Source organism: Papaver somniferum, chromosome 11 (assembly GCF_003573695.1).
Source record: "Papaver somniferum cultivar HN1 chromosome 11, ASM357369v1, whole genome shotgun sequence".
Lineage (NCBI taxonomy): Eukaryota > Viridiplantae > Streptophyta > Magnoliopsida > Ranunculales > Papaveraceae > Papaver > Papaver somniferum.
Window position 1 is genome coordinate 26,929,804 of NC_039368.1, and position 26,272 is coordinate 26,956,075.

The 26,272-nt window shown below is 37.3% G+C and overlaps 2 protein-coding genes across 2 annotated transcripts; one reads left to right on the forward strand and one right to left on the reverse strand.

The window, feature by feature from the left end:
• The first annotated feature begins 6,438 nt into the window (after nt 1–6,438).
• On the forward strand, nt 6,439–15,022 carry LOC113322002 (magnesium-chelatase subunit ChlD, chloroplastic-like). Its single transcript, XM_026569998.1, has 16 exons — nt 6,439–6,779; nt 7,297–7,475; nt 8,133–8,217; nt 8,304–8,620; nt 8,803–8,926; nt 10,091–10,183; nt 10,504–10,599; nt 10,859–10,999; nt 11,169–11,402; nt 12,072–12,224; nt 12,490–12,597; nt 13,330–13,464; nt 13,567–13,728; nt 13,854–13,974; nt 14,075–14,165; nt 14,542–15,022. The coding sequence occupies exons 1-15, from the start codon at nt 6,465–6,467 to the stop codon at nt 14,158–14,160; spliced, it is 2,349 nt and encodes a 782-aa protein (XP_026425783.1). The 5' UTR covers nt 6,439–6,464; the 3' UTR covers nt 14,161–14,165; nt 14,542–15,022.
• On the reverse strand, nt 14,534–15,025 carry LOC113324241. The gene is made up of 2 exons (XM_026572560.1): nt 14,680–15,025; nt 14,534–14,556 (listed from the first exon to the last, which is right to left on the reverse strand). The coding sequence occupies exons 1-2, from the start codon at nt 15,023–15,025 to the stop codon at nt 14,534–14,536; spliced, it is 369 nt and encodes a 122-aa protein (XP_026428345.1).
• Nucleotides 15,026–26,272: the final 11,247 nt, after the last annotated feature.

Sequence of the window (26,272 nt, forward strand, 5' to 3'; positions counted from 1 at the left end):
TCATGCTCTCTTAGTGCCTTCAGGAATCAAGAAACGTGTTATTGAGCATTCCATGTTCACTACGTGAACGTTGGGGAAGTGTAGCCCTTCGGGAGAGAAATTCTTTGCGTATCAGCAGGATATGGAGGTTGATGACAATGAACAGATGATGCTTTGTATTTCCCTCGATCCTCCATGAAGCGTTCCAGGTCTTCACGAGTGATGAAGCCTGCAGGTTCCATTGTTGGCGGGTTATCTGCAACCTTGTGAACTTCATCATCGTCTACTACACGGATTGGAATGACTTCAGGATCAGCAGTCGAGGATGTATCTTTTTCCTTTCCCTTCTCTTGAGTTTTCTCTGACATCTTGTCAGTGAGAGTTTTAAGATAATTGCACATTGCAGCCATATCAATCTGGTTTTTGGCGAGAGTCTCTTGCACCTTCATGAGATCAGCTGTGGTAGGTGGATTTCTCTGATTTCTTCAAGAGAGCGGCCGAACAGGGGATGGTCTTCAATGTTGGTTTGAGGAGGAGTGGTATCACTGGCACCGATGTTGGAAGCAGGAGTAGTTTCTGGAGTACCACCATTATTGCTAGTGCTAGCGTTGTTTGTGTTAGGATTTTTAATTGTACCTGACCTAAGATCAACCATTTTGTGAAAATGTGAGATTGCAACCAAGAGATTAATCTCCCACTGTGGTCGCCAATCTGTAGATGGGGAAAAATGGTTCGCTGGTTTTTTAGTGAATGATCGAGCGCTCGAAGACTCCTCAACCGAGCAAACTGCCTAACCTCAAACAGATGCACTGCACATGAGTGCTTTTAAGTTCGAGAGATCAGTCTATAGGACTCCGGACTAAACCAAGTCAATGGCCATTCCAGAGTTAATTCAGTCATAAATAGGGAAGAGGGTTGATCTGTAGGAGGGAAGCTGAGAAGTGTATGAGATCAATGGTGATTTGTGAATGTGTTGTGGGTTTCTGCAAATAATGAATAAGTCTGAGTGATTGAAAGAGTGTTGCTCACACGATGATTCTTGGTTAGACGATGGATTGTTTGTTCAATATCTCGTGGATTTTCTGTGTGTTTTTCGTTCTGGTTGTTACTTACTTTCAATCATGGACTCAAAGACTTATTTGTATTGCCGAAAAGTGTAAACACATTGATCTCCAGTAAGTGTGACGGTTTTGCTCGAGTGAAAGAGTGGAAAATCGTGGTTTCACCAGTTTCTCGTACGTGAGAGGGTTGGTTAATTGTCTACCCACTACTTTGCTAACTCCCTCATCTGCTTGCATGACTTACTCACATTTCTCATCGTGGATGAACATACGTGTTGTAGGCCGCCATACCAAAACCGTAATGAATATCCCCCATGTGACGTGATTGATTGTCTCACGAACGTGGATTTGACTAGTCAGTCATTTGATTTAATTAGACGATGGGTCTAAGTTTTGTTTAGTGGAGCATGATAGTCGAATGCTTTATGATTCATGGATCGAGCGTCTGCTAGGACGCAGTTTTCGAATGAATGCTGATAATTTGAGAAAATATTGCTCCAGCAATTGATCGATAAATTACTGAATATTAGTATATGAATCGAGCGAGCAAGCATTGCTACCTCGATGAATTACTGATATTGATAGCTGGATCAAGATTTGAGGAATTGAGCGAGTATTGCTCGTTCGATGGATTATTGGTAGTGTGACCAAATAATAATTAATTAAAATATTGGCAGGGCCGAATATTATATAATTAACTTAGATGTTGATTGATGGATCAATCATAAAATTATTAGTGTTTGAACTGCTCAGAATTGTGATTCAGCGAGCGTTTGTTCGGAACCCTAATTTTTCGATCAATTGTTCGTCAATTGATGAATTACTGAAAATAAGCTATTGAGTAAAGGAGGGACCGACCACATGAGATGATGGACGACCATGGTTTCCAAGTGCTTGAGTGAGCGTACTCCAGGGTCCTTTGTTGACCGGCTGTGAAAGAATGATCAAATGCTAGTGTTGATCATTTATTAGAATAGTGCTCGAGCGAGCGTTAGGCAGTAAAACCTAATTGTGGAGAGATGAGGGACCGACCAAGGAGGCATGGGACCGACCCTTGGTGGTTGTGGGACTGGCTGCCAGTTGTTTGAGCGAGTCCCAAGTTGGTTGAAGAGAGTTGGACCTAATTTAAGCAATTGTTAGCAAATTAGGTCAAAACAGTGAGAATGTGTGGGACCGGCTCCTTGCAAGCCTTAGGGCCGGACTTGGTCGGTCAAGGAAGCATGCCCATGTCACCACGATGTCCGTGTCTCAGTCCTGGGAGTTTTGGTAATTTCTGACGATCATTCGAGCAATGTTTTGGATTCTCAGAAGAGTTTGATCTTGACTGAAACTCTTGATTTTGCTCGAATGAGCAAGAAGAACTTTGCTCAGGCGACAGATAATTGGAGAATATTAAAATAATAATTTTATAATCTTTGACGTGGGAAGCCTAGTTGGTCGAGTGACCATTTGACTTTTTGGCTTTTCCATAGTTTGAGCAATATTTGAGAAAATATTGAAAAACTAGGGTTTTCGGTCAAACGATAGAGTTCCATGAGATTATGGAAATAATAATATGAGAAAATAAGGATTTGTGAGGTGTGGGACCGGACACGGCTAGGTCATGGCCGGCCGGCTAGATGGCCCGGTCCCGTGACACCTTTTCCTTATTTTTTTTCGATGAAAGCATGAAAACCCAAGAGTTTCTCACAAACGAGAGAGTTTGCTCAAGTGAGGGAAACCATGTGAGATGAGGGAATCTCTGTGAGATGAGAGAGGAAATAAAAAATATTAGTGAAAATAAAATAAGGGAGGGACCGACCACGATATGACCGGCCGGCCGGTGGGCACGACCCCACGCCTTTCCTTATTTTATTAATTATTGTTTTATTTCCATGGGTCGCTCATTCGTCCATACTTTGATAGTTCGTTCGTGTGTTTGGGTGCTCGTTTGTGCATTATTCGTCGAGTACGCACGCACCATTTTCTCAGGACTTACTCGATGACGGTCAGACCGCCCAATTATTGAGTATTTATTACTAATTTATGAAATTCAGTGGAGAATGATTCATGAAACTGAGTAATAAAGATGAATAGTTATTTATTATCAATCCGGAGGATCAGCCGTGAATTCGACTATGGATTCGGAATAATAAAATTATCTATTACCATTCCATGGGATCGGCTGTGGATTCGACCATGGAATCAGAGTAATGAGATAAAATAGATTATCTTCTAGGAATTCAGTGGTGAATGTCACGGTAGAATTAATCTATTGTAGAATCGAGATATGAGATATTTGAAGCATCATACTCGTTCTGAAAGGTGCATAGTCAGGGAACAACGTGCAGCGTTGTTAGCGTCCTGAAGGCGTTTTTCCCTCACAACAAACAATTATGTATGAGAACCGCCTGAATCTATACACGGTCTCTCTACATAATCAGATAACGAATGAGTGTCGCCGACGTCCTGAAAGCGTTTTGCCCTCTCAACAAGCAATTATGTATGGAGGACCGCCCAATCATTCTTCTATGTAGAGGCAGGTCTCTCTATGTAGTCAGGGAACAACGAGTGTCACCGATATCCTGAAGGCGTTTTGCCCTCTCAACAAAAAATTATGTATGGAGGACCGCCCGGTCTTTCTTCTGCATAGAGAGGCACGATGAAATGCACAGCATCGAACGCTCAACAAGTGGGAGGCTTTTCGAGAATCATATTCATTGTGGCTCTGAGAGGTACTCGATCGGAGATCGTGAAAACGGTTCACGGATCGTAAAAAACACAAACCGTCACATGCGTTCCTGAAACGGGGTCAGAAACATGCAGTATCATGATTTTACGATTTTAGCCCTTGCTGAAAATCCACCATCAACAGGGATTTATGGAGGAAGCCACGATTTTGCAATAGGATATAATAATAAATTGAATATTTGGCAACATGCTTTTATGAATGCAATTTTCATTCCTAGAATTTTGTCAATCGATTTACATAGAATATATGTTGTCTCACCCTAATTTTAATTCGTTTAATTAGCTTCACCTAATTATTTGTTTCTTGTTTGATAATTTATGCTTGGGATTTATTTGATGAGTTATGCTTATGGGTACATGTAATATTTGAGAAGCTATACATTTGATGGGTGTATTCATACAGAACATGGAATGAACATAATTAGAATGTATGATTTCATTTTGTTCTTTAATTGATAATATGGTGGAATCCGTAAACCTTGGTTACTGGCTCTCTTCCTCATTGCATTTAATTAATTTTCTTTTCTTTTATATTATTTTAAATTAATTCTAAAACTCCCAAAAACAACATTCTCAGTTAGTCAATTAGGAATACTGGTTATTTATATTTCCACCGCTCCTCGTGGGAACAACCTGTACTTTCCTCTGTTTACTAGTTAGACGTCGTGCGATTGCGGTTATTTTATATAGGGTTTTCCCAAACCCTATCACTAAGTTTGCATTTCTAGCAAACTATCATAAGAGCCAGGAAAAATTTATTTCTTGTTGTTTCTGGTGAAGCCGTCTATTCGAAGAGGAAAGTATCCTAGTTAGGTAAAATCTCTTATGACCGCTCGTTTAAAGACTTTCGTAGGATCAAGAAGCTCTACGAGTACCGTTGGTGGGAAACTAGATAATTGCAGTGTTATTGTTTTTCAATTGATTTGATTGACTAACGGTTGTTGAAACTTTGATTGCACCTAGCTAGTTTGTTTATGCTTGAGAATCTTCTCTCCTGATATAAGATTCACTCAAACTAGATCAGAGTCTCGATGGGATCTTTAGAACTTTTGTTAGATCTAAAGACATCTTGTGATAATCCATTTTTAACAACTCTGTTCTGTGCGTGATTGATCACAAGAGATTCAAGTGGTAATCTGTAGGTTATTGAAGATTAAAGAATATTTGAAGACGAATAAGATTTCTTACTAGTTTTCGTATCTTGAGAATTGTGTGCAAAAACCTTGATCGGATGGGATCCAACTAGAATCGGTTTAGATCAAATTGATTAGTTTCGTGAGATAGGCATTCTCTATATTTTTCTTTGAGATTTATATCGATTGAGTGTGAATCTATACTTGACTATTTAGGTAGTTAAAGTGTGATTGATCTAACCAGATAAAGAAGTTTATTAGATTAAACATAAAATCCTTTGTCAATAACTCATCTAAATCTTGTAGCAAGATTGATTGGAGTGGTTACCAAATATATTCTTCCTCTGCTGTTTAGAATACGATCCAAATGACTTGTTATTCACGTACGTGACTCTAAAAGTCGAGGGCGCATGGATACTAGGGGAACTAAGTAGATAGGGGTAGTCTGCTTGGTCTCAACTATACGAGGTCGGTATTAGATTTTGTATAGCGGCTTAATTATGAGAGTATACAAAACTGGACTAGGTCCCGTTGTTTTCTGCATTTGCGGTTTCCTCGTTAACAAAATCTTATTGTGTCTTTTACTTTGATTTCCGCATTATAATTGTTATTATAATAAAGTAAAATACACATATACATTAACTCCGTAATACTTGATAGTGATCCTATAGAGTTTGGTTATTACCGAACCTATTATCAAGTAACACACTTTGTTGTTATATTATCTCGATCTTGTATCCATAGTCAATCACACAAGTTATCTTGTTGTTGTATTATCTCGATCTCGTATCCATAGACAATCACACGAAGTGTGAACCAAATCGTCGTGTTGTCTCGACTCAGTCCATAGACGATCACATTCGATAGAGGACTTATAGGTTGAAATAAAAAGATTGTGGTATATTTGGGTACCCTCGTCTTTTCAACTGATATTCATAACTGGATAATACAAAGAAATCAACAGGAGATTTGCAAAATATTAGCAACCCATAAGTTTTGTTATTTAAAAATTTCAAATAAATCTATCAAATCACAACTGGATAATACTTAGATTACTTCGAAAACCTAATCTAAGATGAGAAAAAACATAATGTATAAGTTTAAAACAGATAAAGAGAAGAGAAACAATTTTTTTTTTTATCAAGATAACAAATTAAAAATCATAATAAACTGAAGAAATCACGGGAGAATTTTTTCTAGAATTTGAATATTGAGTTACTCAGTTTTGCTCCTATGAGTCAGTTTCTTCGTCGTTAATTACTTAACAAATTTTCCCCTCTCCATCTCAAAAAAAAAAAAAAGAAAAAAGAAAAAAACTTGAAGTTTTGTGCCATATAGTAGTAATGGTACTTGCACCATTTTGGGAAGGGGTGCCCCTAACAACTCTTGCTTTGTCCAAAAACAAGGATAGGAAATAGCAACTGATCTTGTGGAATCCTCGCTGGGTAAAATGTGACTGTACTGTTATCCGAAGTTCCGAACCCTTTCCTTATTAATACTAGAAAATTAAAACCCACTCAAGGGATAAGGGAACAGTTATCAGTTCACTCTAGTCTCTCCAATGACTATGGCTTCAGCGCCTCCAACCTATTCTCCCCCTTCTTCTTCTTCTTCTTCTTCTTCTTCTTCTTCTTCTTCTTCTTCTTCCCTCTCTAACCTGCAATCTTCCATCTTCTCTTCCTTTAAATTACACCCATTTCTCTCCATTCCTTCCAGACCCAACAATTATAATATTCGCTTGAGAAATCGAACCCTTTTACGTCCCTTAGCCACTGCGACCATCGAATCCACCAATGCAGCTGTAGTTGCTCCGGATAAACCAGATAGAAGTTCTTATGGGAGACAATACTTTCCATTAGCTGCTGTTGTTGGGCAGGTGAAAATTTCTCACTCTTTAGTTTTTTCTTTTTTCTTTTGATCAATGTTAATTGTCATGCACATACTTAATTTCATACATTTCTGATGCGTTTATCTTTAGAATTATAGTTTCTTGATATCTCTTAGTAATGATTTAAGGAAATGGGTTTCTTGATACATTTCTGTTACTGTTCTTGTTAATAGTGAACTGTGTCATTTTGTACTTCTATGGGTTTCGTTTATTGTGCTTCTCCAGAGACAAAAGCATCTATTTTTTGATTTGGAAGGGTAACTTCTTATATGGAGGATTAGGTATTTCTTGGTTACCATTCTTGGTCGGTATTACATAAATCTAATCTTTCGCAATGATCAGAAACATAGCTTGGGCACAAATTTCACTGTTTTTGTAGTTTTTTCATAGTTGAACTACTGCAAAAATATACTGTTTAGTGACAATTCAAGTGTTGGCTAGTCAGTACAAAGCTTGCAGTTGGTGTCATTCTCTTACTTTTTCTTTTCAAATCATTTTGTTACAGGATGCCATCAAAACTGCTTTGCTGCTTGGGGCCGTTGACCGTAAAATTGGAGGCATTGCCATTTCTGGTAAGCGAGGAACAGCAAAGACAGTGATGGCTCGTGGGTTGCATGCGATTCTTCCTCCAATTGAAGTAGTAGCCGGTTCAACATCAAATGCTGATCCAGCGTGCCCTGAAGAGTAAGGTTATAGATTACTGTCTTGATTTTTTTGTACTATGCATGTCTTACCTCAGAATAAGCTTGAAATATTTGAACAAACAGTTTTCAGTTTTAGAACTGTAAACCTAAGAGTGGGGTTGTGGGTTGTGTGCGAGTTATTGTGGTTGGCATACACATTACGGCAAGGTGAGATCGTTCTATCAACTGATTCATACAGCTAAAGGATGTTGCAAAAGTAACTAGAAAAAGCTGTAAATTATCCTTCAGGAGCCTAAGATCGGAATATACCTTATTTTAAAATCTTTCTGAATCAGATATTACAATGTTTACTAGTTGATCTTTTGCATGTTTTATAGTTCATAGCAGTTTGCAAATTCCTAGAAATGTTCTCAAGAACTTCAAATCTTTATGATAAATTGACTAATTGGAAGAGAGGAACAAGAGGTACCATCTTTCCTTCATAGGATCAACTGAGTAACCACAATATCAACAGTGAGGGAGAACAGAAACATAATAAAGTGGAAGAACTTATAGGGAGTTAGACAACGGTGAAGCCTAAGGAACCAAACGACACATATACATGCTTATGATGTCCCACATTTTCAAATTCACTGTTATAAATGTATGAACTTTCTTTTTTTCAAATGTTTATACTTTTGATGTTTAATTCTGGAAGGTGGGAAGATGGACTAGCTGAAAAAGCACAATATGATGCTGCTGGAAATGTTAAGACTGAGGTTGTTCGGGCTCCTTTTATTCAGGTATTATCCTGTTGCTCATGTAAAAACTCTCTAGTGATGCCACTTCTATGGTTCTATGAATTGGACTTTACTACTATTTTGTGCAGATACCATTAGGAGTGACAGAAGATAGACTTATAGGATCAGTTGATGTTGAAGAGTCCGTAAAGACAGGCACAACTGTGTTCCAACCGGGACTTCTTGCTGAAGCTCATAGAGGTGTCTTATATGTTGATGAGATAAACCTGTTGGATGAGGGGATCAGTAATCTGCTTCTTAATGTTCTTACGGATGGAGTTAACATTGTTGAAAGAGAGGGAATCAGCTTTCGCCACCCATGCAAGCCACTTCTAATCTCCACATATAACCCAGAAGAAGGCTCCGTGCGTGAACACTTGTTAGATCGTATTGCAATCAATTTAAGGTAAAGAAAAGAAGACCTTTGAGAAATTGATGTAGATCTTTTTAGTTGCATCTCAGGATATCTCTATATAAAGCACTCACTGATAATAAACTGGCTTCTATATTTGAAAATGAAGAGGTGATTTATAGATACCGAGTTCCTACAAAAAAAAAAATCTCTAAGACCACAGAGTTGTTTTACAGTGCAGATCTGCCGATGAGCTTTGATGACCGTGTAGCAGCTGTTGGTATTGCTACAAAATTTCAGGAGAGTACCACTGAAGTCTTTAAGCTGGTGGAAGGAGAAACAGATTTGGCAAGAACGCAGGTAACTTTGCAGTAAGCTAATTGTTGTTTCTTAGACGGTGGTTTTTATACCTGCACTACCTACTTGTGGATCACTTGGAAGCTTGCATTCATACGGTTTGCATTACGTATATATTTGTAAGATGAATAGCCCCGTTGACTCATATTTTTAATTGATTAATTGAGATGGCACCATCTGTTGTGGTATGTGAAATAGGAAGCCTGTATTGTAGCAATAAATTGCTGACAGACTAATTGCATTAGTGAAACTATTTGCGGAAATGGAACTATTGGCGGAAGTTTCTTTAATTACTGTCAACTATGGAAGAATGCAAATGTACCTTTGCAGCCGTTGAGGCAAATGTGCTGACTACCAACTTCTATTAATAACAGAGGTTGCTAATGATATATTTAAGTGAAGCTACTCTCTTTACGTAAGAAACTTCTATTCCTGGTGTTGGTACTGCCATCTCCTCTATAGAATCTAGTTTGACCTCCTCATTCCTGAATCTAATTTGGCAAGTACCACTGCCATCTTCTTCTAATGGGTGTTGCTTTTCAGAGTATGAGCCACTAATTGATCGTTTAGAAGTATCACAACGCATTTCAGGACCCTTTTTTAGCTTCTAGGGTCTATTGCTTAGTTCAAGATTCCTCTTACTAACAGGAATCAACGAATTAGTAGATCTCTTCTGCCCAAAATGGGAATGGGCGGGGGGTTATGATCTGATGATGGTGGAGTTCATTTCATGATTAAAAGTTCATGAAACCCATGTTATATTTAATGTAAGGATTTCTCAAACCCGTGTTATATTTAAAACAACAAAACATACCTAAGAGTGTAACACCACTTCTTCACACCCTGCCCCTGTTTGAACATGTGCATGTGAGTTGCAGAAAATCGTCCTCGTCCATGGATTTTTTGGTTAATTTATTATTTTTTAAAAATAATCATAAATTAGCTACTGGATAAATTGTACTAGGCTAAATTGCGCTCACGATTTCCGAGTCTTAAAATATCTCGTGATTGTGAGTCAATATTTTTTCCCCTGATTATCTTATTTGATGTACTATTCTCCTGGCAATTTCTACAAATTTATGTGTATTTTAAGCGTTCAAGATATACAAAAACTCGACTATTGAAGTATTTAACAGTTGAATATTTGCATATCTTCTAGCATTGCAGATCATTTTAGCGAGGGAGTATTTGAAGGATGTCCGTGTCGGCAGGGATCAATTGAAATACTTGGTTATGGAAGCCGTACGAGGTTCTTGCCAGGTTAGTATTAAGAAACACTGTTAGTTACTTTCGAGAACATCAGCTTTCAGTTTCTTGTTTACTAATGAGTTTGATCTTTTCAGTTAAAATTTTACTACTTTTACTTTAATTATTTAAATAGAAACTGATGAAAGAAGTAAAGAACATATCTTATCTTCGATTATCATGTCTGGTCAATTTGCTGTTATGTATTAATTGACACACACACACACACAGAATCACACATATTTAAGTAGATTCCGAACTTAATGAAAAAGGATTGCTAGAGTTTCTGTAGACTGTCACTAAATCTCTGTGGAATATTATCTTGGGTTTTACAGGGGCACAGAGCTGAGCTATATGCTGCCCGTGTTGCTAAATGTTTGGCCGCTATAGAGGGACGTGAAAGAGTCAATGTAGATGACCTCAAGAAAGCTGTTGAGTATTACTTTTCCTTAAGAGAGCTGTCAATTAATAGCACAGGGATAGTTGTTCTTTCTGTAATCGTACCTGTTTGGCAACCTTTTAAAAAAATTGATTATGGACTCATTTTAACATGAAAAGAGTCTGCAATCAGTTCATTTAAAGCTTAACAAATTGGGTTTTGTAGCTTATGAATTAATTCAAGAGAGTGAAGACTGGCATGCTGATAATGAATGACTTTGATAGATATAAACTGCATTTAATTTTTTGCAGGTAGAGCTGGTCATTCTTCCTCGTTCAGTCATCAATGAAAACCAACAACAAGAACAGCAAAACCCGCCACCTCCACCTCCACCTCCACAAAGTCAAGAAGGTGCCGAGGACCAGAAGGAGAAGGAAGAGAATGAGAATGAGGTTTGTCGTGTTTATAGGAACTTCAATTATCACATCCTTCTCTTTTTTTTTCTATTTTTATTTGCAGCACTAAATACTTTGATACCCTATCCATAATTATAAATCGAATTTCCTGTTAAATGAAGTTGCAACTCAAATATGACGAACCTTAACTATATATTTGTTATAGGAGGAAAATGATGAAGAAAATGAAGACAAGGAAGACAATGAAGACAATGAAGAGAATGAACAGCAAGATCAAATACCCGAGGAGTTTATTTTTGATGCTGACGGTGGTTTGGTTGATGAAAAGCTTCTTTTCTTTGCACAGCAAGCACAAAGAAAGAAAGGAAAAGCCGGACGAGCTAAGAATGTTATATTTTCTGAGGATAGGGGGAGATACATCAAGCCAATGCTTCCAAAGGTGTGATTGTTAGACACTTGTTCTTTTCTTTATTACAATCTTTTTTACAAAATTCGTGAAAAATTATTCTTCATTCCTAATCCATCAGATTGGTATAACCAAAATATGATGTACCAAGCACTATCTCTAGGTTATGTTGTCTCTCTGATATGGATTAGACTTAGTCATATAGCATGTGTGCAAATATTCTATACTCCAAGAGTTAACTTAGAGTAGTAGCTAAAACTGTTTCTGAAGTAGAAAGTAAAAGGTTATCTAATGAATTACCATATAGCCATGTTCCCCTACTAGGAAGTTGTGGATTGAGCAGATTTGATGGTGTGTGATATATACAGAATCTTTTAAAAAGGTTTCAGCCTCTTAGATTAATAATATTGCTGCAGAACAAGGTGTTGAATTATCACTTATCAAGGTTATAGCCTCAAGTGGCATCAATGCCAAAGTGCATATTTTGTCCTCGAGACTAGACCCAATAACCTCGCCTTGAGGTGAGAACAAAGGCCTCTTTGAATGGTCATGTAATGAGAACTGCATAATAAGGAATGCCGTATCAAACACAAAGGGGCTTTGTTCTGACATGATGAATTTTTGGAAAATGGTGTACCTAGAAGCTACCTCATTTTTAATTACCTTGTTTTTCCTATATCATGATTTGTGATCTTCAAGCAGGGCCCAGTAAAAAGACTAGCTGTTGATGCAACCCTTAGAGCTGCTGCACCATATCAGAAATTGCGAAGAGCGCAGGACACTGGAAACAAAAAGGTGTATGTAGAGAAAAGTGATATGAGGGCTAAACGAATGGCAAGGAAAGCGGGGGCTTTGGTAATGTTATTCCGGAAAAGTTAAAAACGCTTGCATTGAGGATTAACAAATAACACCAAATTAGTGGTCTTAAACTTCTATTCGATTTCTTTATTATGGAAGTTTTAGTGACATTCGGTTGTTTAACACATTTATCTAGGATCACACGTTTGCACTTTTGGGTGTTGCTTAGAACTATTATCCATCGAAAGATGAACATTAGCTCAATTTTGTTGCATCTCAATATGATCTATCAAGTTCTCTTAACCTTTTCAATTCATGGCAGGTAATTTTTGTTGTCGATGCCAGTGGTAGCATGGCACTGAATCGAATGCAAAATGCAAAAGGTGCAGCACTTAAGCTACTGGCAGAGAGTTATACTAGCAGAGATCAGGTAGTCTTCTATACAAAAATAAGTATGTGATTTGCGCTATGTTGATAATCATTAGAACAGTTATGCTCTAGTATGATGAATCGATGATCATTAGAACAGTTATGCTCCTAAACATATGTCACTGTAATTTAGGCATGTGTGGGGGCGAGTGGTTAGAGATTTAGATCTGCAAAAAAGAAAGAAACAGTGACAGGCAATAGTGATGATGTATCCCGTTTATCCTTGGAAGAACCCATCCTGGGTAATGTATCTGAGGTCCTTGGTGCTTAAGTTTTTGGTATGATGCCAAGCACAATTTTCATGAGGTACAGTTCCGTAAGGTCTTCTGAGAATGCCATCATGCACAGGAGTTCTCTAAGTTACAGTTACAATTTCAAGCTCTTATGTCGCTGACTTCCAAGCATTGTTAAGAAAATTAGCCAAGCTATTTGTACATTCGAAGGAAATGACTAGGTTTAATTACTTGAAATTTGAACTTAACAATTAGTTTTGTTAATCAGAAAAAGTAAGAGCAGTTAGAGATATTAACGTGTGAGGCAGTGGCACTTTATATTTTAAGGTGCTTTAGATGCAAGTGCTTTGGTTAAGTTGTTCTCACGAAGATTCTTGTAATCCTCATCTGATATATATGTTTTTCATTAAGGTTTGATTGCAGTCTCACTTTGTTTTTGACATACTCAGGCACAAGCATTCACCTTTTTAACTTTCGTACCACTTAAAAATTTCATTTAGGTTTCTATTATACCTTTCCGTGGAGATTGCGCAGAGGTGCTTCTGCCTCCTTCTAGGTCAATTGCAATGGCAAGAAATCGTCTAGAAAGGCTCCCATGTGGTGGCGGTTCTCCTTTAGCTCATGGCCTCACAACGGTACTCCGAGTCCCACAAAAACTTTATGAGTTTCTTTATTTCTCTTATTATCTACCATCTGATCTATTTGATTCATTTGTCATCTTATCTACTATTTCTTAGGCTGTCAGGGTTGGACTGAATGCCGAGAAAAGTGGTGACGTTGGGCGTATTATGATTGTTGCAATTACAGATGGAAGAGCTAACATAACGCTCAAGCGATCTAATGATCCTGAAGCTGCTGCTGCTTCAGATGCACCTAGACCTACTTCTCAAGAAATAAAGGTGAATCTCCTTGGTGGTCTTTTGCTTAAAAACTTGAACGCTTTCTACTTGTTCCATGGTCCTGAAATTGAATTTGTTACATCTCATTACTTTTGTGTGACATCTCATTTATGGCGCTCATGTAGGATGAAATTTTAGAAGTTGCTGGAAAGATCTTCAAGTCAGGGATGTCTCTTCTTGTGATCGACACCGAAAATAAGTTCGTCTCAACAGGTTTTGCAAAGGAAATTGCTAGAGTCGCTCAAGGTATGTGGATCATGCACGAACTTGGATAATAATATCCATTGTGACGAGAGGAAATCTTGTTCGGTTTTCAGCACTGAGCTTAACAATTTCATTTGGACAGGAAAATACTATTATTTGCCCAATGCCTCGGATGCTGTTATCTCAGCCACAACTAAGGAAGCCTTGTCAGCATTGAAAAGCTCATAAGTCTGGTATTGTTCTTAAATAATTACCTATTAATGTAGAGCAAGTAATGATAACGCTTCTTCCAAGTTCCAACATTTTGCAATGAAAAAAAAGCAGTTGTGGAAGTTTTGGTGTACTTGTTAAAAGTTAGAGAAGTCCAGTGTATTTTTCACAACCCATAACTCGAATAAAAAAAAAAACGGAAACCTCAGATGTTCAGTGATGGTTGCTGAACATTTTAGCCACACAGGATTCATTATGGCATAGACCATGTATCTGATTATATAATGCTGTTAAATATATGGACTATGACTGGTGATTAACCGCAGTCATTTATTACATTGATTTCTAACTCAAGTAAAAAACATTCATATTTCTTCTCTGCTCACAATTTTCATGCAGCTGGAACTGTATAACCTGCAAGTTAAAGTAGAGATGCATCATTACTACATGATAATAAGCAAGCAAGAGAAAAACAGAAGAATGGAAGCGAGATCTAATTCTGATAATACAAGAAAGAAAGAGTTGAAAAAGACTTACTTCCACACTGGGATCCATGAGGAAGTGGTCTACCACAATAAGTAGCAACGAAAACAGCTTTGTCCATACTGATTAGACTTTCCACCCTTTTGGTGACATGGCTACAAACACAACCAGAATCAATCTTGTTTACGATGGAACAACATGCAGTAGATGGTGCAATTTTTGATACCAGCTTCATTACATAGTTAGTACACTGTGCTACTAAACCTTGTAAATTATCATCGCAGCTTGGATCACCATTTGCTGCAGAATACACTAGATGATCACTAGATAATGTTACTGGAATTTCAACTGATATTATTAGTAATGCCAAAGCCAAGACATAAATCTTAAGTACTGCCATCTCTCAGCTTCTAATATACCGTGAATGAGAATAATGTTATACCCTATTACATAGATTGAACTGTAAACAGGCAAGGAACTCCACTGTTTACAAGCACAGTGCATTGAATAGAAGAGGTTATCATTTAGGGAAACGTGATTTGGTATTCTCTAGGAGGTGCAGTAGAACCGCCCTGTAGAGTAGTAATTTCATTATTAAAGCTTCTCTAAACTTGAACCTGTACATAAAGATTGATTTGCCCAACATCTCATTATGTTGCAAGTTGCAACACACCTAGCAAATATATTCCTACAAAAATCCTCGAGATTTTCACTTGATGATGAGATTTTAGCCGCTCGATGATTCTACAATTTCATCGAGATGCGTTCTTGATGGAAGTTGTGATTTGATGATGAAATGAACCGCTGGACAATTTAGTAGAATTTCTCGTGATGCGTTCTTGATGGAAGAGGAATTTAGGACTGCTCGATGAATCATCTCTCCTAAAGCTTTGGCTCTCACCCCGATGCCTTAATGAGTAAGAGCTCTAAGCAGGTTTTATGGAGAGAGAAATATTAGAAATGTGAACCTTTCTAGTTGAAATTCCACCTCTATTTATAAGTTGTCGAGGAATTGTATCCAGTTCAATATTTGCCTGGATACATTTTGACTATGTATCTGGACCAAATGCTCTCCAGGTTCATCCTGATCCAAACCAACTTACGTTTTTCTTTTGGATCTCTAACTTCCAGGTTATTACTTGGTCTTTTTTGACTCCCTCTTTTTCTGGGGATTTCTAACCTCTAGGATTTGAATATGTACCTAGTCTCCTTAGTAACTGATCCCCCTTTTTCTAGGGATCTTCAACTTCCAGGTTTGAATATGTATCTGGTCTTCTCAGTAACAGATTCTCCCTCTTTTTAGGGGTCCCTAATCTCCAAGTTTGAACATGTACCTGATGTTTTGTTGTAGAAGGATAATTACTGAGTGAGCTATAATCATCCTTCCAAATTTTTTTACCCAAGGGCCCAATACTGGGTAGAATTATTGGGATGGGGCACCTGGGCCCGTATACAAACTATATGGTACAAACATCACCCCCTCTTAAGCCTCAACTTGTTGATGGTTTAAGAAAAGAGTCCCCTCGGTTATCTGTTTCGGCATTTTACTCACACGCCCCAAAGCTACTTGTTGAAGTGACATGGTAGTCTGCTTGCGAACAAGGTTGCACTTGGTGTTGGTTTGTGGGCTGAGTTTTCCGAGTTTAATATGAACGAGTTTTGATGATTGTACTTGCTGCTGTTACAAGTCTTTTTGTTGCATTACAACAAGGTGGTCTTTTCTTTGCAATGTGGCATGGCTACTACATCGAATGCTATAACATATTGCCACATCTCTTGGATAATATATGGCTCTTTTGGATCAACAACTGGTGTTAGTCTCGTTTTTGAGACAAGAGTTCGTGGTGGCATTGGCGCAAGACTTGATGAGATTATGTGCTTATGATGAGAGAAAGAGTTAAGTTTCCACTCGTGAGGTAAGGCCATGGATGTCTGCATGGCGAAAGGTTTTCTTCTCGTACTGTGGTAGTGTTACATTTTCACTGTTTGGAAAAAGCTGGCATATTGCTTCTGTGAAGTATGTATCCTTGTGATTACATTGATATAATGATATACAAATATACTCCAATTGATGTTCTGATGATGATGGCAATACCGAGATGTGATCCGCGCCTTTTGGATGCCTTGTTGTAAAAATATCACAACCATTCATGCATTGAGAGCTTGATAGGTGACGTTCTTTATTACCTTTTCTAGTGATGCTTCACTATATCTCAAACCCAGTGAGGGGAGCATGAGTTAAATATGAAACTCAATCCTTCAGTATCTTCATATTATATAATTGATTATATATATATATCACGTTTTTTTTTTGTCTTTCCATCTTCGCTTTTGCAGATTTTTTCCTTTTCATCTCCCCGCTCTTCCGATCCATTTCTAGTAAGGCTTCTTCATGCAAATAATTTTTTTATTTTTCCTCTTTCCCTCCAGCTCCAACAAAGCTTCTGCATGAATTTTTTTTTCTCGACCACATCAAAGCTTCTTCGCAAATTGATTTGATTTCCTTCCACTCCCGCTCCAAATAACTTTTTTTGCAACAGTTTCTTTTTTCTCCTGCTCTAACAAATTTTCTTGATGTATTTTTTTTAACTCCATCTGACTTTCTTCGCGAACTGGTTTATTTGTTTTTTTGTCTTCTTTCGCTCTTACTCCTTCCCTAACAATGCTTCCTTGCGTAATTTTTTCTACTTCGCTCCATTAAAGCTTCCTCACAAAATGATTTTTGTTTGTTCTACCTCCGATAAATCTTATATATGTAATTTTATATTCTTTATCATTTTTTTGTGTGGAGCTCTAGCTTCTGATCCAGCAAAACTTCTTTATAAGACGTTTTGTTTTAATCGTATAATGAACTCTCGTTGCCCTGAGAATGGGGTTCCATTGCCCATGGAACAATGCCATTGTTATTCTTTGAGCATGCGCTGAACCGGTTTAGGTTTAGTTTGCTCACCAATTTGCGCAAGTATTGGCTAAGACTGTGCAAGCATTTTCCTCTAATCAAAGTCAAGTTGGTTTGGTTCTCACTTCCCTGAGATGGGGTTCCATTGCCCATGGAATAAGGTCCTTGCTATTCTTGAACCTGCACTAAACCGTTTTAGCTTGCTTGCAAATTTGCGCAAGTATTGACTAAAACCGTACAAGGAATATTTTTTTGAAATATTTCTTATAGTCAAAGCCAAGTTGGTATCGGTGCTAGGATGCGAGAGTTGTTGTTTAAATACTCTTGCTAGTATGCCCGAAGTTTGTGTCTGATTTTAGCTATGCGAGTGTTATTGCTTAATGAATCTGGCTAGTATCGAAGTGTGTGGATCATGCATTTGTTTATCAATTGTGCATCTGTGTATGAATTATGTATTTGTTGTAGGACTAGAAAATACGAATAATGTAAACAAATTGAGCAATCGTTTAGGGTTACCTTATGAGGAACGAATAGATCCAACATCGGAAATATGCATCCCGTAGTGAATTGTCAACTATTAATCCAAGTTGTTGGAGTTCCAAGTTTTGGGCATCATTTTGCTGCTCCTCGCTCAATATAACTTCCCTCCTGCTAGTTTATCTATCAGGTACAATGCTTCCCAAGACGCCCCCAATTGTTGGACTATTATGAGTAAAATTCACAACGGTATGTAGTCTTATTGTTTTACACTCGTGCAAGTTTGAACTTGGATCAATCTAGAATAGAAAGATCGTTGATTGGATCTGCGAGCTAGACCACTAGTTGGATCAACGAGGAATGCTGGATCTATGAGTTATCGTTGGGGAAGTCTTGAGTTTGATTAATGGACCAAGGGCGCGCCTAGGAAAGATCAGTTCTGGAGTGAGCAAGTAATGTTGGAATTGGCCTAGTGATTCGTTAGAGATGTTTTCACTGATTTCCTATGAGTATACAACTTAAGCGATGAATATTTGCGATGCTAGGTTAAGAAAGCATGAATATGATGATTGTATTGCAACTAACGTCGATAGTTGATTTTCATGTCGCTAGGCGTGTCATTGTTGAAAACTGCCATCCTCACACGGGCATGGTGCATGCTTGTATTTCTTTTAACTGTCACTGGAAAACTGCATCCATGGTGGAATACATTGCAGATTACTCCAATGTAATCCATCTAAGGTTATTGGCTCTCATTTGCAGGCGACACAGAGGAACGACGATCTTTATTTTATGTTTCTTTTTCGTCTTATGTTCATTTCGATTTCGTTCTTCAAGGTAATCATTTAACTTCCGCTCGTAGAGTCATTTCTCCTGCTCGCGCCTGTTGTTTTGCAAGTGGCTATAACCTGATTTGTCATTCTGATTCCTCGACAATGCGATGGATTTCGTAGCGGTCATTTGGTCATCGATCTTCCCTTGAAACATTATCTTCTTCGGAATCTTGCCTTTCGTACAATTTGTGTCTCATATATTGACCATTCGACACATGTTGTGCCTGCAAATCCTCATGTGAAGCTCGTGTGCGCTAGTGTGGAGTGATACTTTCAAAGTGATGTGTATTTCCCCTTTGCGGTCTCTTAGCTAACGAGGCCTTCAGTAGTCTGTTTCCTTCTCCAACTTTTGCAATCTTTCGTGCAGATTTAGATCTACAAGTGTCGTTCCGGTCCTATCCACTTGTTTAACACGCGAGGCTAAACAAAATCCTCTATTGGTAAGAGAGTATGGATGCGAGTATCATGTTTGTTTGATGTTGAACCAAATTTATTGATGATATGTTCAAATTGGTACCTTAACCTAAAGGAGGAGTTGTAATGCAGTACCCAACGATTTCCCTACTTATCCCTGGGCGATGAGTTCTCCAGTCGGACATCCTGCTGCCATTGTTGCCAGTGATCTTTCAACTCCTTGTCAAAGTGGGTGATAACCATCGCTCTGAATTTCTCGTACTCTAGCATCCATTTTAGAATTCTTGTCACTTCATCTTGCTTGTGATGCAGCTATGGATCTTGATTTTTTTTTATGATTCCTTGTCTGCCCCACGGTGGACGCCAAAAAGATGTTGTAGCAAATATATTCCTATAACAATCCTCTATATTCTCGCTTGATGATGAGATTTAAGCCGCTCGATGATTCTACAATTTCCTCAAGATGCGTCCTTGATAAAAGTTGTGATTCTGATGATGAAATATGAACCGCTAGATGATTTAGTAGGATTCCTCGTGATTCGTTCCTGATGGATGGGGAATTTACAACTGCTTGATGAATCATCTCTCCTAAAGCTTCGACTCTCAAAGAATTGCTAATGAATGAAAGTCGGAGGTACTTGCAAAGACACTCTGATGCCTCGATGAGTTAGAGCTCTAAGTAGGTTTTTATGGAGATAAAAGGATTAGAAATGTGTACCTTTCTAGTTGAAATTCTACCTCTATTTATAAGTTGTGGAGGAATTGTATCCAGTACAATATTTGGCTGGATACATTTTGACTATGTATCTGGACCAATGCTCTCCAGGTTCATCCAGGTCTTAACCAATTTACCTTTTTTTTTTGTATTTCTAACTTCCAGGTTATACCTGGTCTTCTTTGACTCTCTATTTTTCTAGGGATTTATAACCTCCAAGTTGAATATGTGCCTTGTTTCCTTAGCAACTGGTCCCCCTTTTATAAAGATCTGCAACTTTCAGGTTTGAATATGTACATGATCTTCTCAGCAACTTACTCTCTCTCTCTCTTTTTAGAGATCTCTAATCTCCAGGTATGGATATGTACCTGGTGTTTTGTTGTAGAAGGATAATTACTGATTGGGCCATAATCATCGTTCCATATTTTTTTACCCAAGGGTCCAATACTGGGTAGAATTATTGGGCTGCGACACTTGGGCCCATATACAAATTATACGGTACAAACAATATTAAACGGATGCACTCGGATTTCGGATGCAAATAACACCGTATTCAAATCTGAAGTGAAAATATAATATAATATCTGAATTCGATCAATGTAGTTTTATTCACTTCGAAGTTCATCTTCAAGTTTTTATCGAGATACCATATAATGTCCAATTCGAAATCATAAATTAATTATATTTTTGCAAAAAAATGAATATTACATGATGAAATTTAGAAGAAAGATTATTAGATGTTTTGTTTTTATTATTTTTTTTAAAAACGAAAAGAAAACATCAAATGCCCTGACATATTTTTGCACGTATAATATGTTATGCACGAAATTCCGGATATAAATAATTTGAATGTGGAACGCTGTCTGATTAGTTAAATTTTCGTATAGTATTTGATATATTGAATGCGACTTCAGAAAAATTTCAAAGTTTCAAATATTCATTAAACAACCTAATACCGAGCAATTCATCATAGGGTTATATATTGGTGGTAAAACTTGAGGTTTGTCCTGCTTTATTTTGAGATCGTGATAACCCGTTTACCCCCAGGTCTTTTTAAGAGGGATTTACTGTTTAGTCCAGAAAACCCGACCCGGATTACTGGCTGGTCCAGCGGGATATACAATTAATGGCTAGTCCAATAAAGTTTAAAAATATGTTATTTTACCTATATGCCCTGGACCACGTGATGTGTACAGTTTCCGTCCGTTTTCTTTTCAGTTTTTTTACAGTTGCATTCTCTATCTCTTCTGCAACCTAAATTGAAAAACGCAAACTGCTTCGTCTTTCTTCACATTCAGAAAACTGCTTCGCCTCTCTTCCGCAACCTAACTCAATGGATTAATCACCATTATCATAAAAAGATCGAAAAATCACCATTATCATAAACAAAAACTGCTTCTTCTTTCAATATCTGACCTAATTTTCATTAAATTCAATTGAAGAAGAAATGGGTACAAGTAGAAAAATTAAGAGGACGATTACAGAAGAAATTACTGAAGTATCTCCATCACCAGTGAAAAAAAGAAAGAAATCTGACAATGATTCACCAACAGAAGCGTTCCCTGCTTCTAAATCTCCTACACTATTGAAAAGAAGAAGGAAATCTGTCGATGATTCAGCAACAGAAACCTCCCCTACTGCTAAATCTCGTACACCAGTGAAAAGAAGAAGGAAGTCTACCGATGATTCACCAACAGGAACCTCCCCTACTGCTAAATCTCCCACAACAAGAAGTATGAGTAAGGTTCCTCAGGAAAAAGGTAAATCAAATCAAAAACAAAGCCTAATATGTACTTAATATTGACATGCAATATTCCCAAAACCTAAAATATGTACTGTTACATATTGAATTGTAGTGTCGTTTAACTAATAAATACTAAAATTTAGTATGTCAATTTATATGTGTAATACATATCAATATGTTGTCTGCAATTTGTACTTCATTTTGACAAGTTATATGTTGTACCATACTGATATGTAATGTGTACAAAAACAGAAAAAACCAAAAACAGAAAAAACAGAAACAGAAAAAACCAAAGGAAAGAAAGCAGATGCTGCTCCTGAAGCAAAAAGCAAAAGAAAAACAGCAGCGGCAACTGCTAAAGCAAAAGGAAAAAAAGCGACAAAGGCTGCTACTCCTTCACCACCAGCAAAGGGGGACAAAGCACTTGTCCTGGGAGCTGCTACTCCTTCTCCAAAAGGAAAGGGAAAATCAAAAAGGGGTAAAGCAAAAGCGCTCCTAAAATAAGGTTTGTAATGTTAAGACTGAAGATAATTTTTAATAACGAGGGGGCGCTGCCCCCTCGACCCCCGTAAATTGTGGTTCATATATAGTTATCAGTATGTAGTTATAAAATTACCAGAATGTTGTGGTATTTTATATGTAGTTGTTTCATGTTCATGGTAGATACATTAACTACATATTTGATATGGTGTAGGGGAAGAGAAGGGGAAGAAAGCAGTTTCCTTGAGAGTTGCTACTCCTTCACCAAAAACAAAAGGGGGGAAAGCAAATGTATAAGGTATGTAGTACAACTACATATAAGAACAAAACATATGAATAATATGTATCCTTAATAACATATGTTTATGAGTATGTAATGATGCATTGTTGTGCTTGTTTTTGGTATTAAGTGTTTTTACATTTTTACTGTATCAAAGCAGATACATATGCCATACGTACTATTACAAATCGATATGTAGTTAAAATAATACGTAGTGGTATCTACTATTATATATCAATATGTAGAGGTAAATACTTATACTCTGATAACATATTACATATAAATATGTAGAGGTAGATACTTATATTCTCGTATGTACTGTTAATAATATGTAGTTTCAAGACTTGGTAGATATTACAACTACATATTGATGATGTAACTACATATTTGATATACCATATTGATATGTATTGTGATAGTTTTTGGTTCTTGTTATTGTGTAGGTGCTAATAAGCGTAAGAAAGGAGATGGAAAACCACGAAGTTTATACCGTGGCGGTTTCAGGGGCTTGTGGGGGCTTGCGAAGACTATTAGGACCACTAAGAAGGCTATTGCGAAGTCCACTGAAAACTTTGAGTTGAGTGAGTTGCAGCTGAGGATGATTTCTGAAGCATCATTCGGTAACCTGTTCCTAATGTTCTGGTACACAAGATTTGAGTTGGAATATTGGTTGAAGATTGAAGATGCAATGACGAAAATGTTACGCTGTTACGTTAGGGGTCAAGATCCAAACAAGATTAGATTTGTCTTTAAAAGGCATGGCCAACCGAATGAGCTAGTATCCACACCAGAAGAAATGACACTTATTTATGGGATGCCGAGAATTCCAAATAGGGAATATCTTGATTATAGGCTTACACAAGTCAATAAAAAAAGTGGATGGCGTGAAACAGAATTTTTCAAAAGGACTTTTCCTACTGATATGAAAGCTGGTGATAAAGTGACTAGGCCAATGATTGTGAAGGCAATCTTGAATATCCTTAAACGAACACCAATTAATCTGAAAAAGAAGAAGTCTGATGAAGAGTCTCTGCAAAGCGTGGGTGATCAATCAAATGAAGATTCTGAAGAAGACGAGGAAGACGAGGAAGATGCCGAAGATCTTGTTAGGCTTATATGCTTGTATATGTGCACTTCATTATTTTTCGCTACAAGTGATGCAAACGCTTTGACTGAAAAATATATTGGTTTCGTTCTTGATCTTTAGAAGGCTAAGAATATTTCATGGCCTGACCTCATCCATTCTCATTTAGAGAAAGAGATGAATGAAAACGTGGAATCCGTAGAACACACAAATGGTTGTGCTATTTATTTGTTGGTAAGAATCTATTTATTTGTTTATTCTACTTCAAAATGTTTTTGTTTTATGTGTTTTATACATTTTGATAGTATATCTAATACTGCATATCAATATTTTGCAGCCATGGTTTGCGGAGCATACCCATTTGGTGGCGCCCGAGGATATAGTGACAGAACCTGCAGGAATGTATGTGCCAAGAGTGGCTAGGTGGAATCATACAAAGATATGTGCTGAGTTCCTAAAGGATATTGATCTTTCTGAGTATCAGGTAAACTTGCCGTACATATTTTGTCATAATAAAAATATATATAACACGTAGTTCGACATATTGATATGTAATTATTAGCATATCAATATGTAGTAGTTATTAGCATATCAATATGCTACTACATATTAGCATATCAATATGTATTAGTTATTAGCATATCAATTTGTGGTGATACATATTGATATGTAGTTATTAGCATATCAATATGTAGTTCTCCCTGTGTATCTAATAGAGAAAGAACTACGACATGTTTTTTTTTTGGTAATATCTAATATGTAGTTGCTTTTTTGCATTTATTTGATTTGTACCAGTTCCATGTTGATTTCAAAGATGAGATAACACACGAAGAAAGACAAATCCTTAATCGTATTTCAAGAAGGATTCAACAGGAAGCAAATGATGATGCTTTTTGTTTAGATGACAATTCCGAATCGGAAGAAGAGAAAGAAGAAGAGGAAGAAGAGAAGGAAGAAGAGAAAGAAGAAGAGGACTCAGTATTGGGGGGAGAAGATTGGAAGATTAAATACGATGATTTGAGGAATACAATATCTGCCAAATGGAGTGAATTCAACACAATGCAGCAAGAGGGCGAACCAGTTGACGCTTCAAAGCTTGAGTTCATGTTGCATGATATTTACCGGAAAGCTTTCCCTTTGCAGAGAGAAGCCAGCCAGGAATATTATGTTAGCTTGGGATGTACACCTACTCCAAGAAACCCCAATGAAGAGTTGAATGTGGACCAAATAGTTGAGAACGAAATATAAGGTTCTCCGGAAGATCAAACAGATGCTAATGTCAACATTCCTGAAGTTGGTTTGTCAACACCGAAAGATCAAACTCATGCTAATGCCACCTCTGAGGTTGAATTGTCAACAACTTCAGTATTGAGGTTCCATGATGTTGAAGTTCCGTGTTCTGAGGTTAAAAATTGGGCTAAATCTAATTTGGAGCAAAAAGTCAAAGAGATACAAGAGAAAAAGGGCAAAGAAAACACACAGGTAAGTAGCATATTAATATCTATCTGTGACATATCAATATGTAGTGGTATCTACCATTACGTATTGATATGTAACAGTACATTCTTGTATACCACTATCGATCTGTTACATATCAATATCTATCTGTTACTTATCAATATGTAGTGGTATCTACCATTACATATTGATATGTAACAGTACATTCTTGTAGTGGAACATATTTATATGTAACAGTACATTCTTGTGGTGGTAGACATAGCAAAAACTCAAGCTAAGTAGGTTTTTGTTGACAGTTTCAATTGATTTTTGCAGGTTGATCAACTTGAAGTTAGGCAAGAAGCAGCAAAGGAGTTGCTTACAACTATGCTAGAAACGAAGTCTTCAGTTGTAGTTAATTCGCAGAAATTTCCAGAGTATAACGCCGGATTGGCGGCGGAAGAGTTTCATTTGCTGGATGTACCTTTGTTTACTATGATGTCGAGTATGGAACACATTGAAAAGTTGTCTATGCCAGATTTTGTAGAAATGTCAAACTCTGGCATTGGTGTTTATGTCGAAGAGTTTGCAGACCTCCTTCCAGATAACAACGATGGTCTTTTTGGTATTAACTTACGAGAACAATTTGATAATCTGTTTGGAAGAGATTTGTGGCCTTTACAAATTCCACAAGAAACAACTGAGCAACAAGAACCCATTGAACCGAAAGATGCAGGTGAAGTTACAGGTAAGCAACAAGAATACATACCTACAACCAGTTCAAAAAGTCATTTGGAGGTTGCATCACAAGATCCTTTGGATGTTTCATCACAAGATCCTTTGGATGTTTCATCACAAGATGTTCTGGATGTCCCCTCGCAAGATGTTTTGGAGGTTCCATCACAGGTGAATGATATGTACTAAAAATCTCATTTTGTGTAGTTAATATTACACTACAAATCACTACATACTGATATGTATATCAGTATGGTAGCACTAGAAATCACTATACCATACAATCATATACCACTACATGCTTTCAAAAATGATTAGGTGATGTAACTATGTTTTATGCAATATAGATATTTACATTTTTTTATGTTGATTAAAAATGCAGGAACAGTTTAGCCCAAGCCAGAAACAAAAATGGTAAAAGTGAACAAAAAGCGTGCTACAAAGCCCGAAAAGCAGCAGGTAACAACACCCACCAGACCTGTTACTCGTTCCCATCCTGCAAAGAAGGTAGATGATATATGAGAGTGGAAGTAAGTTCTCACCATCATA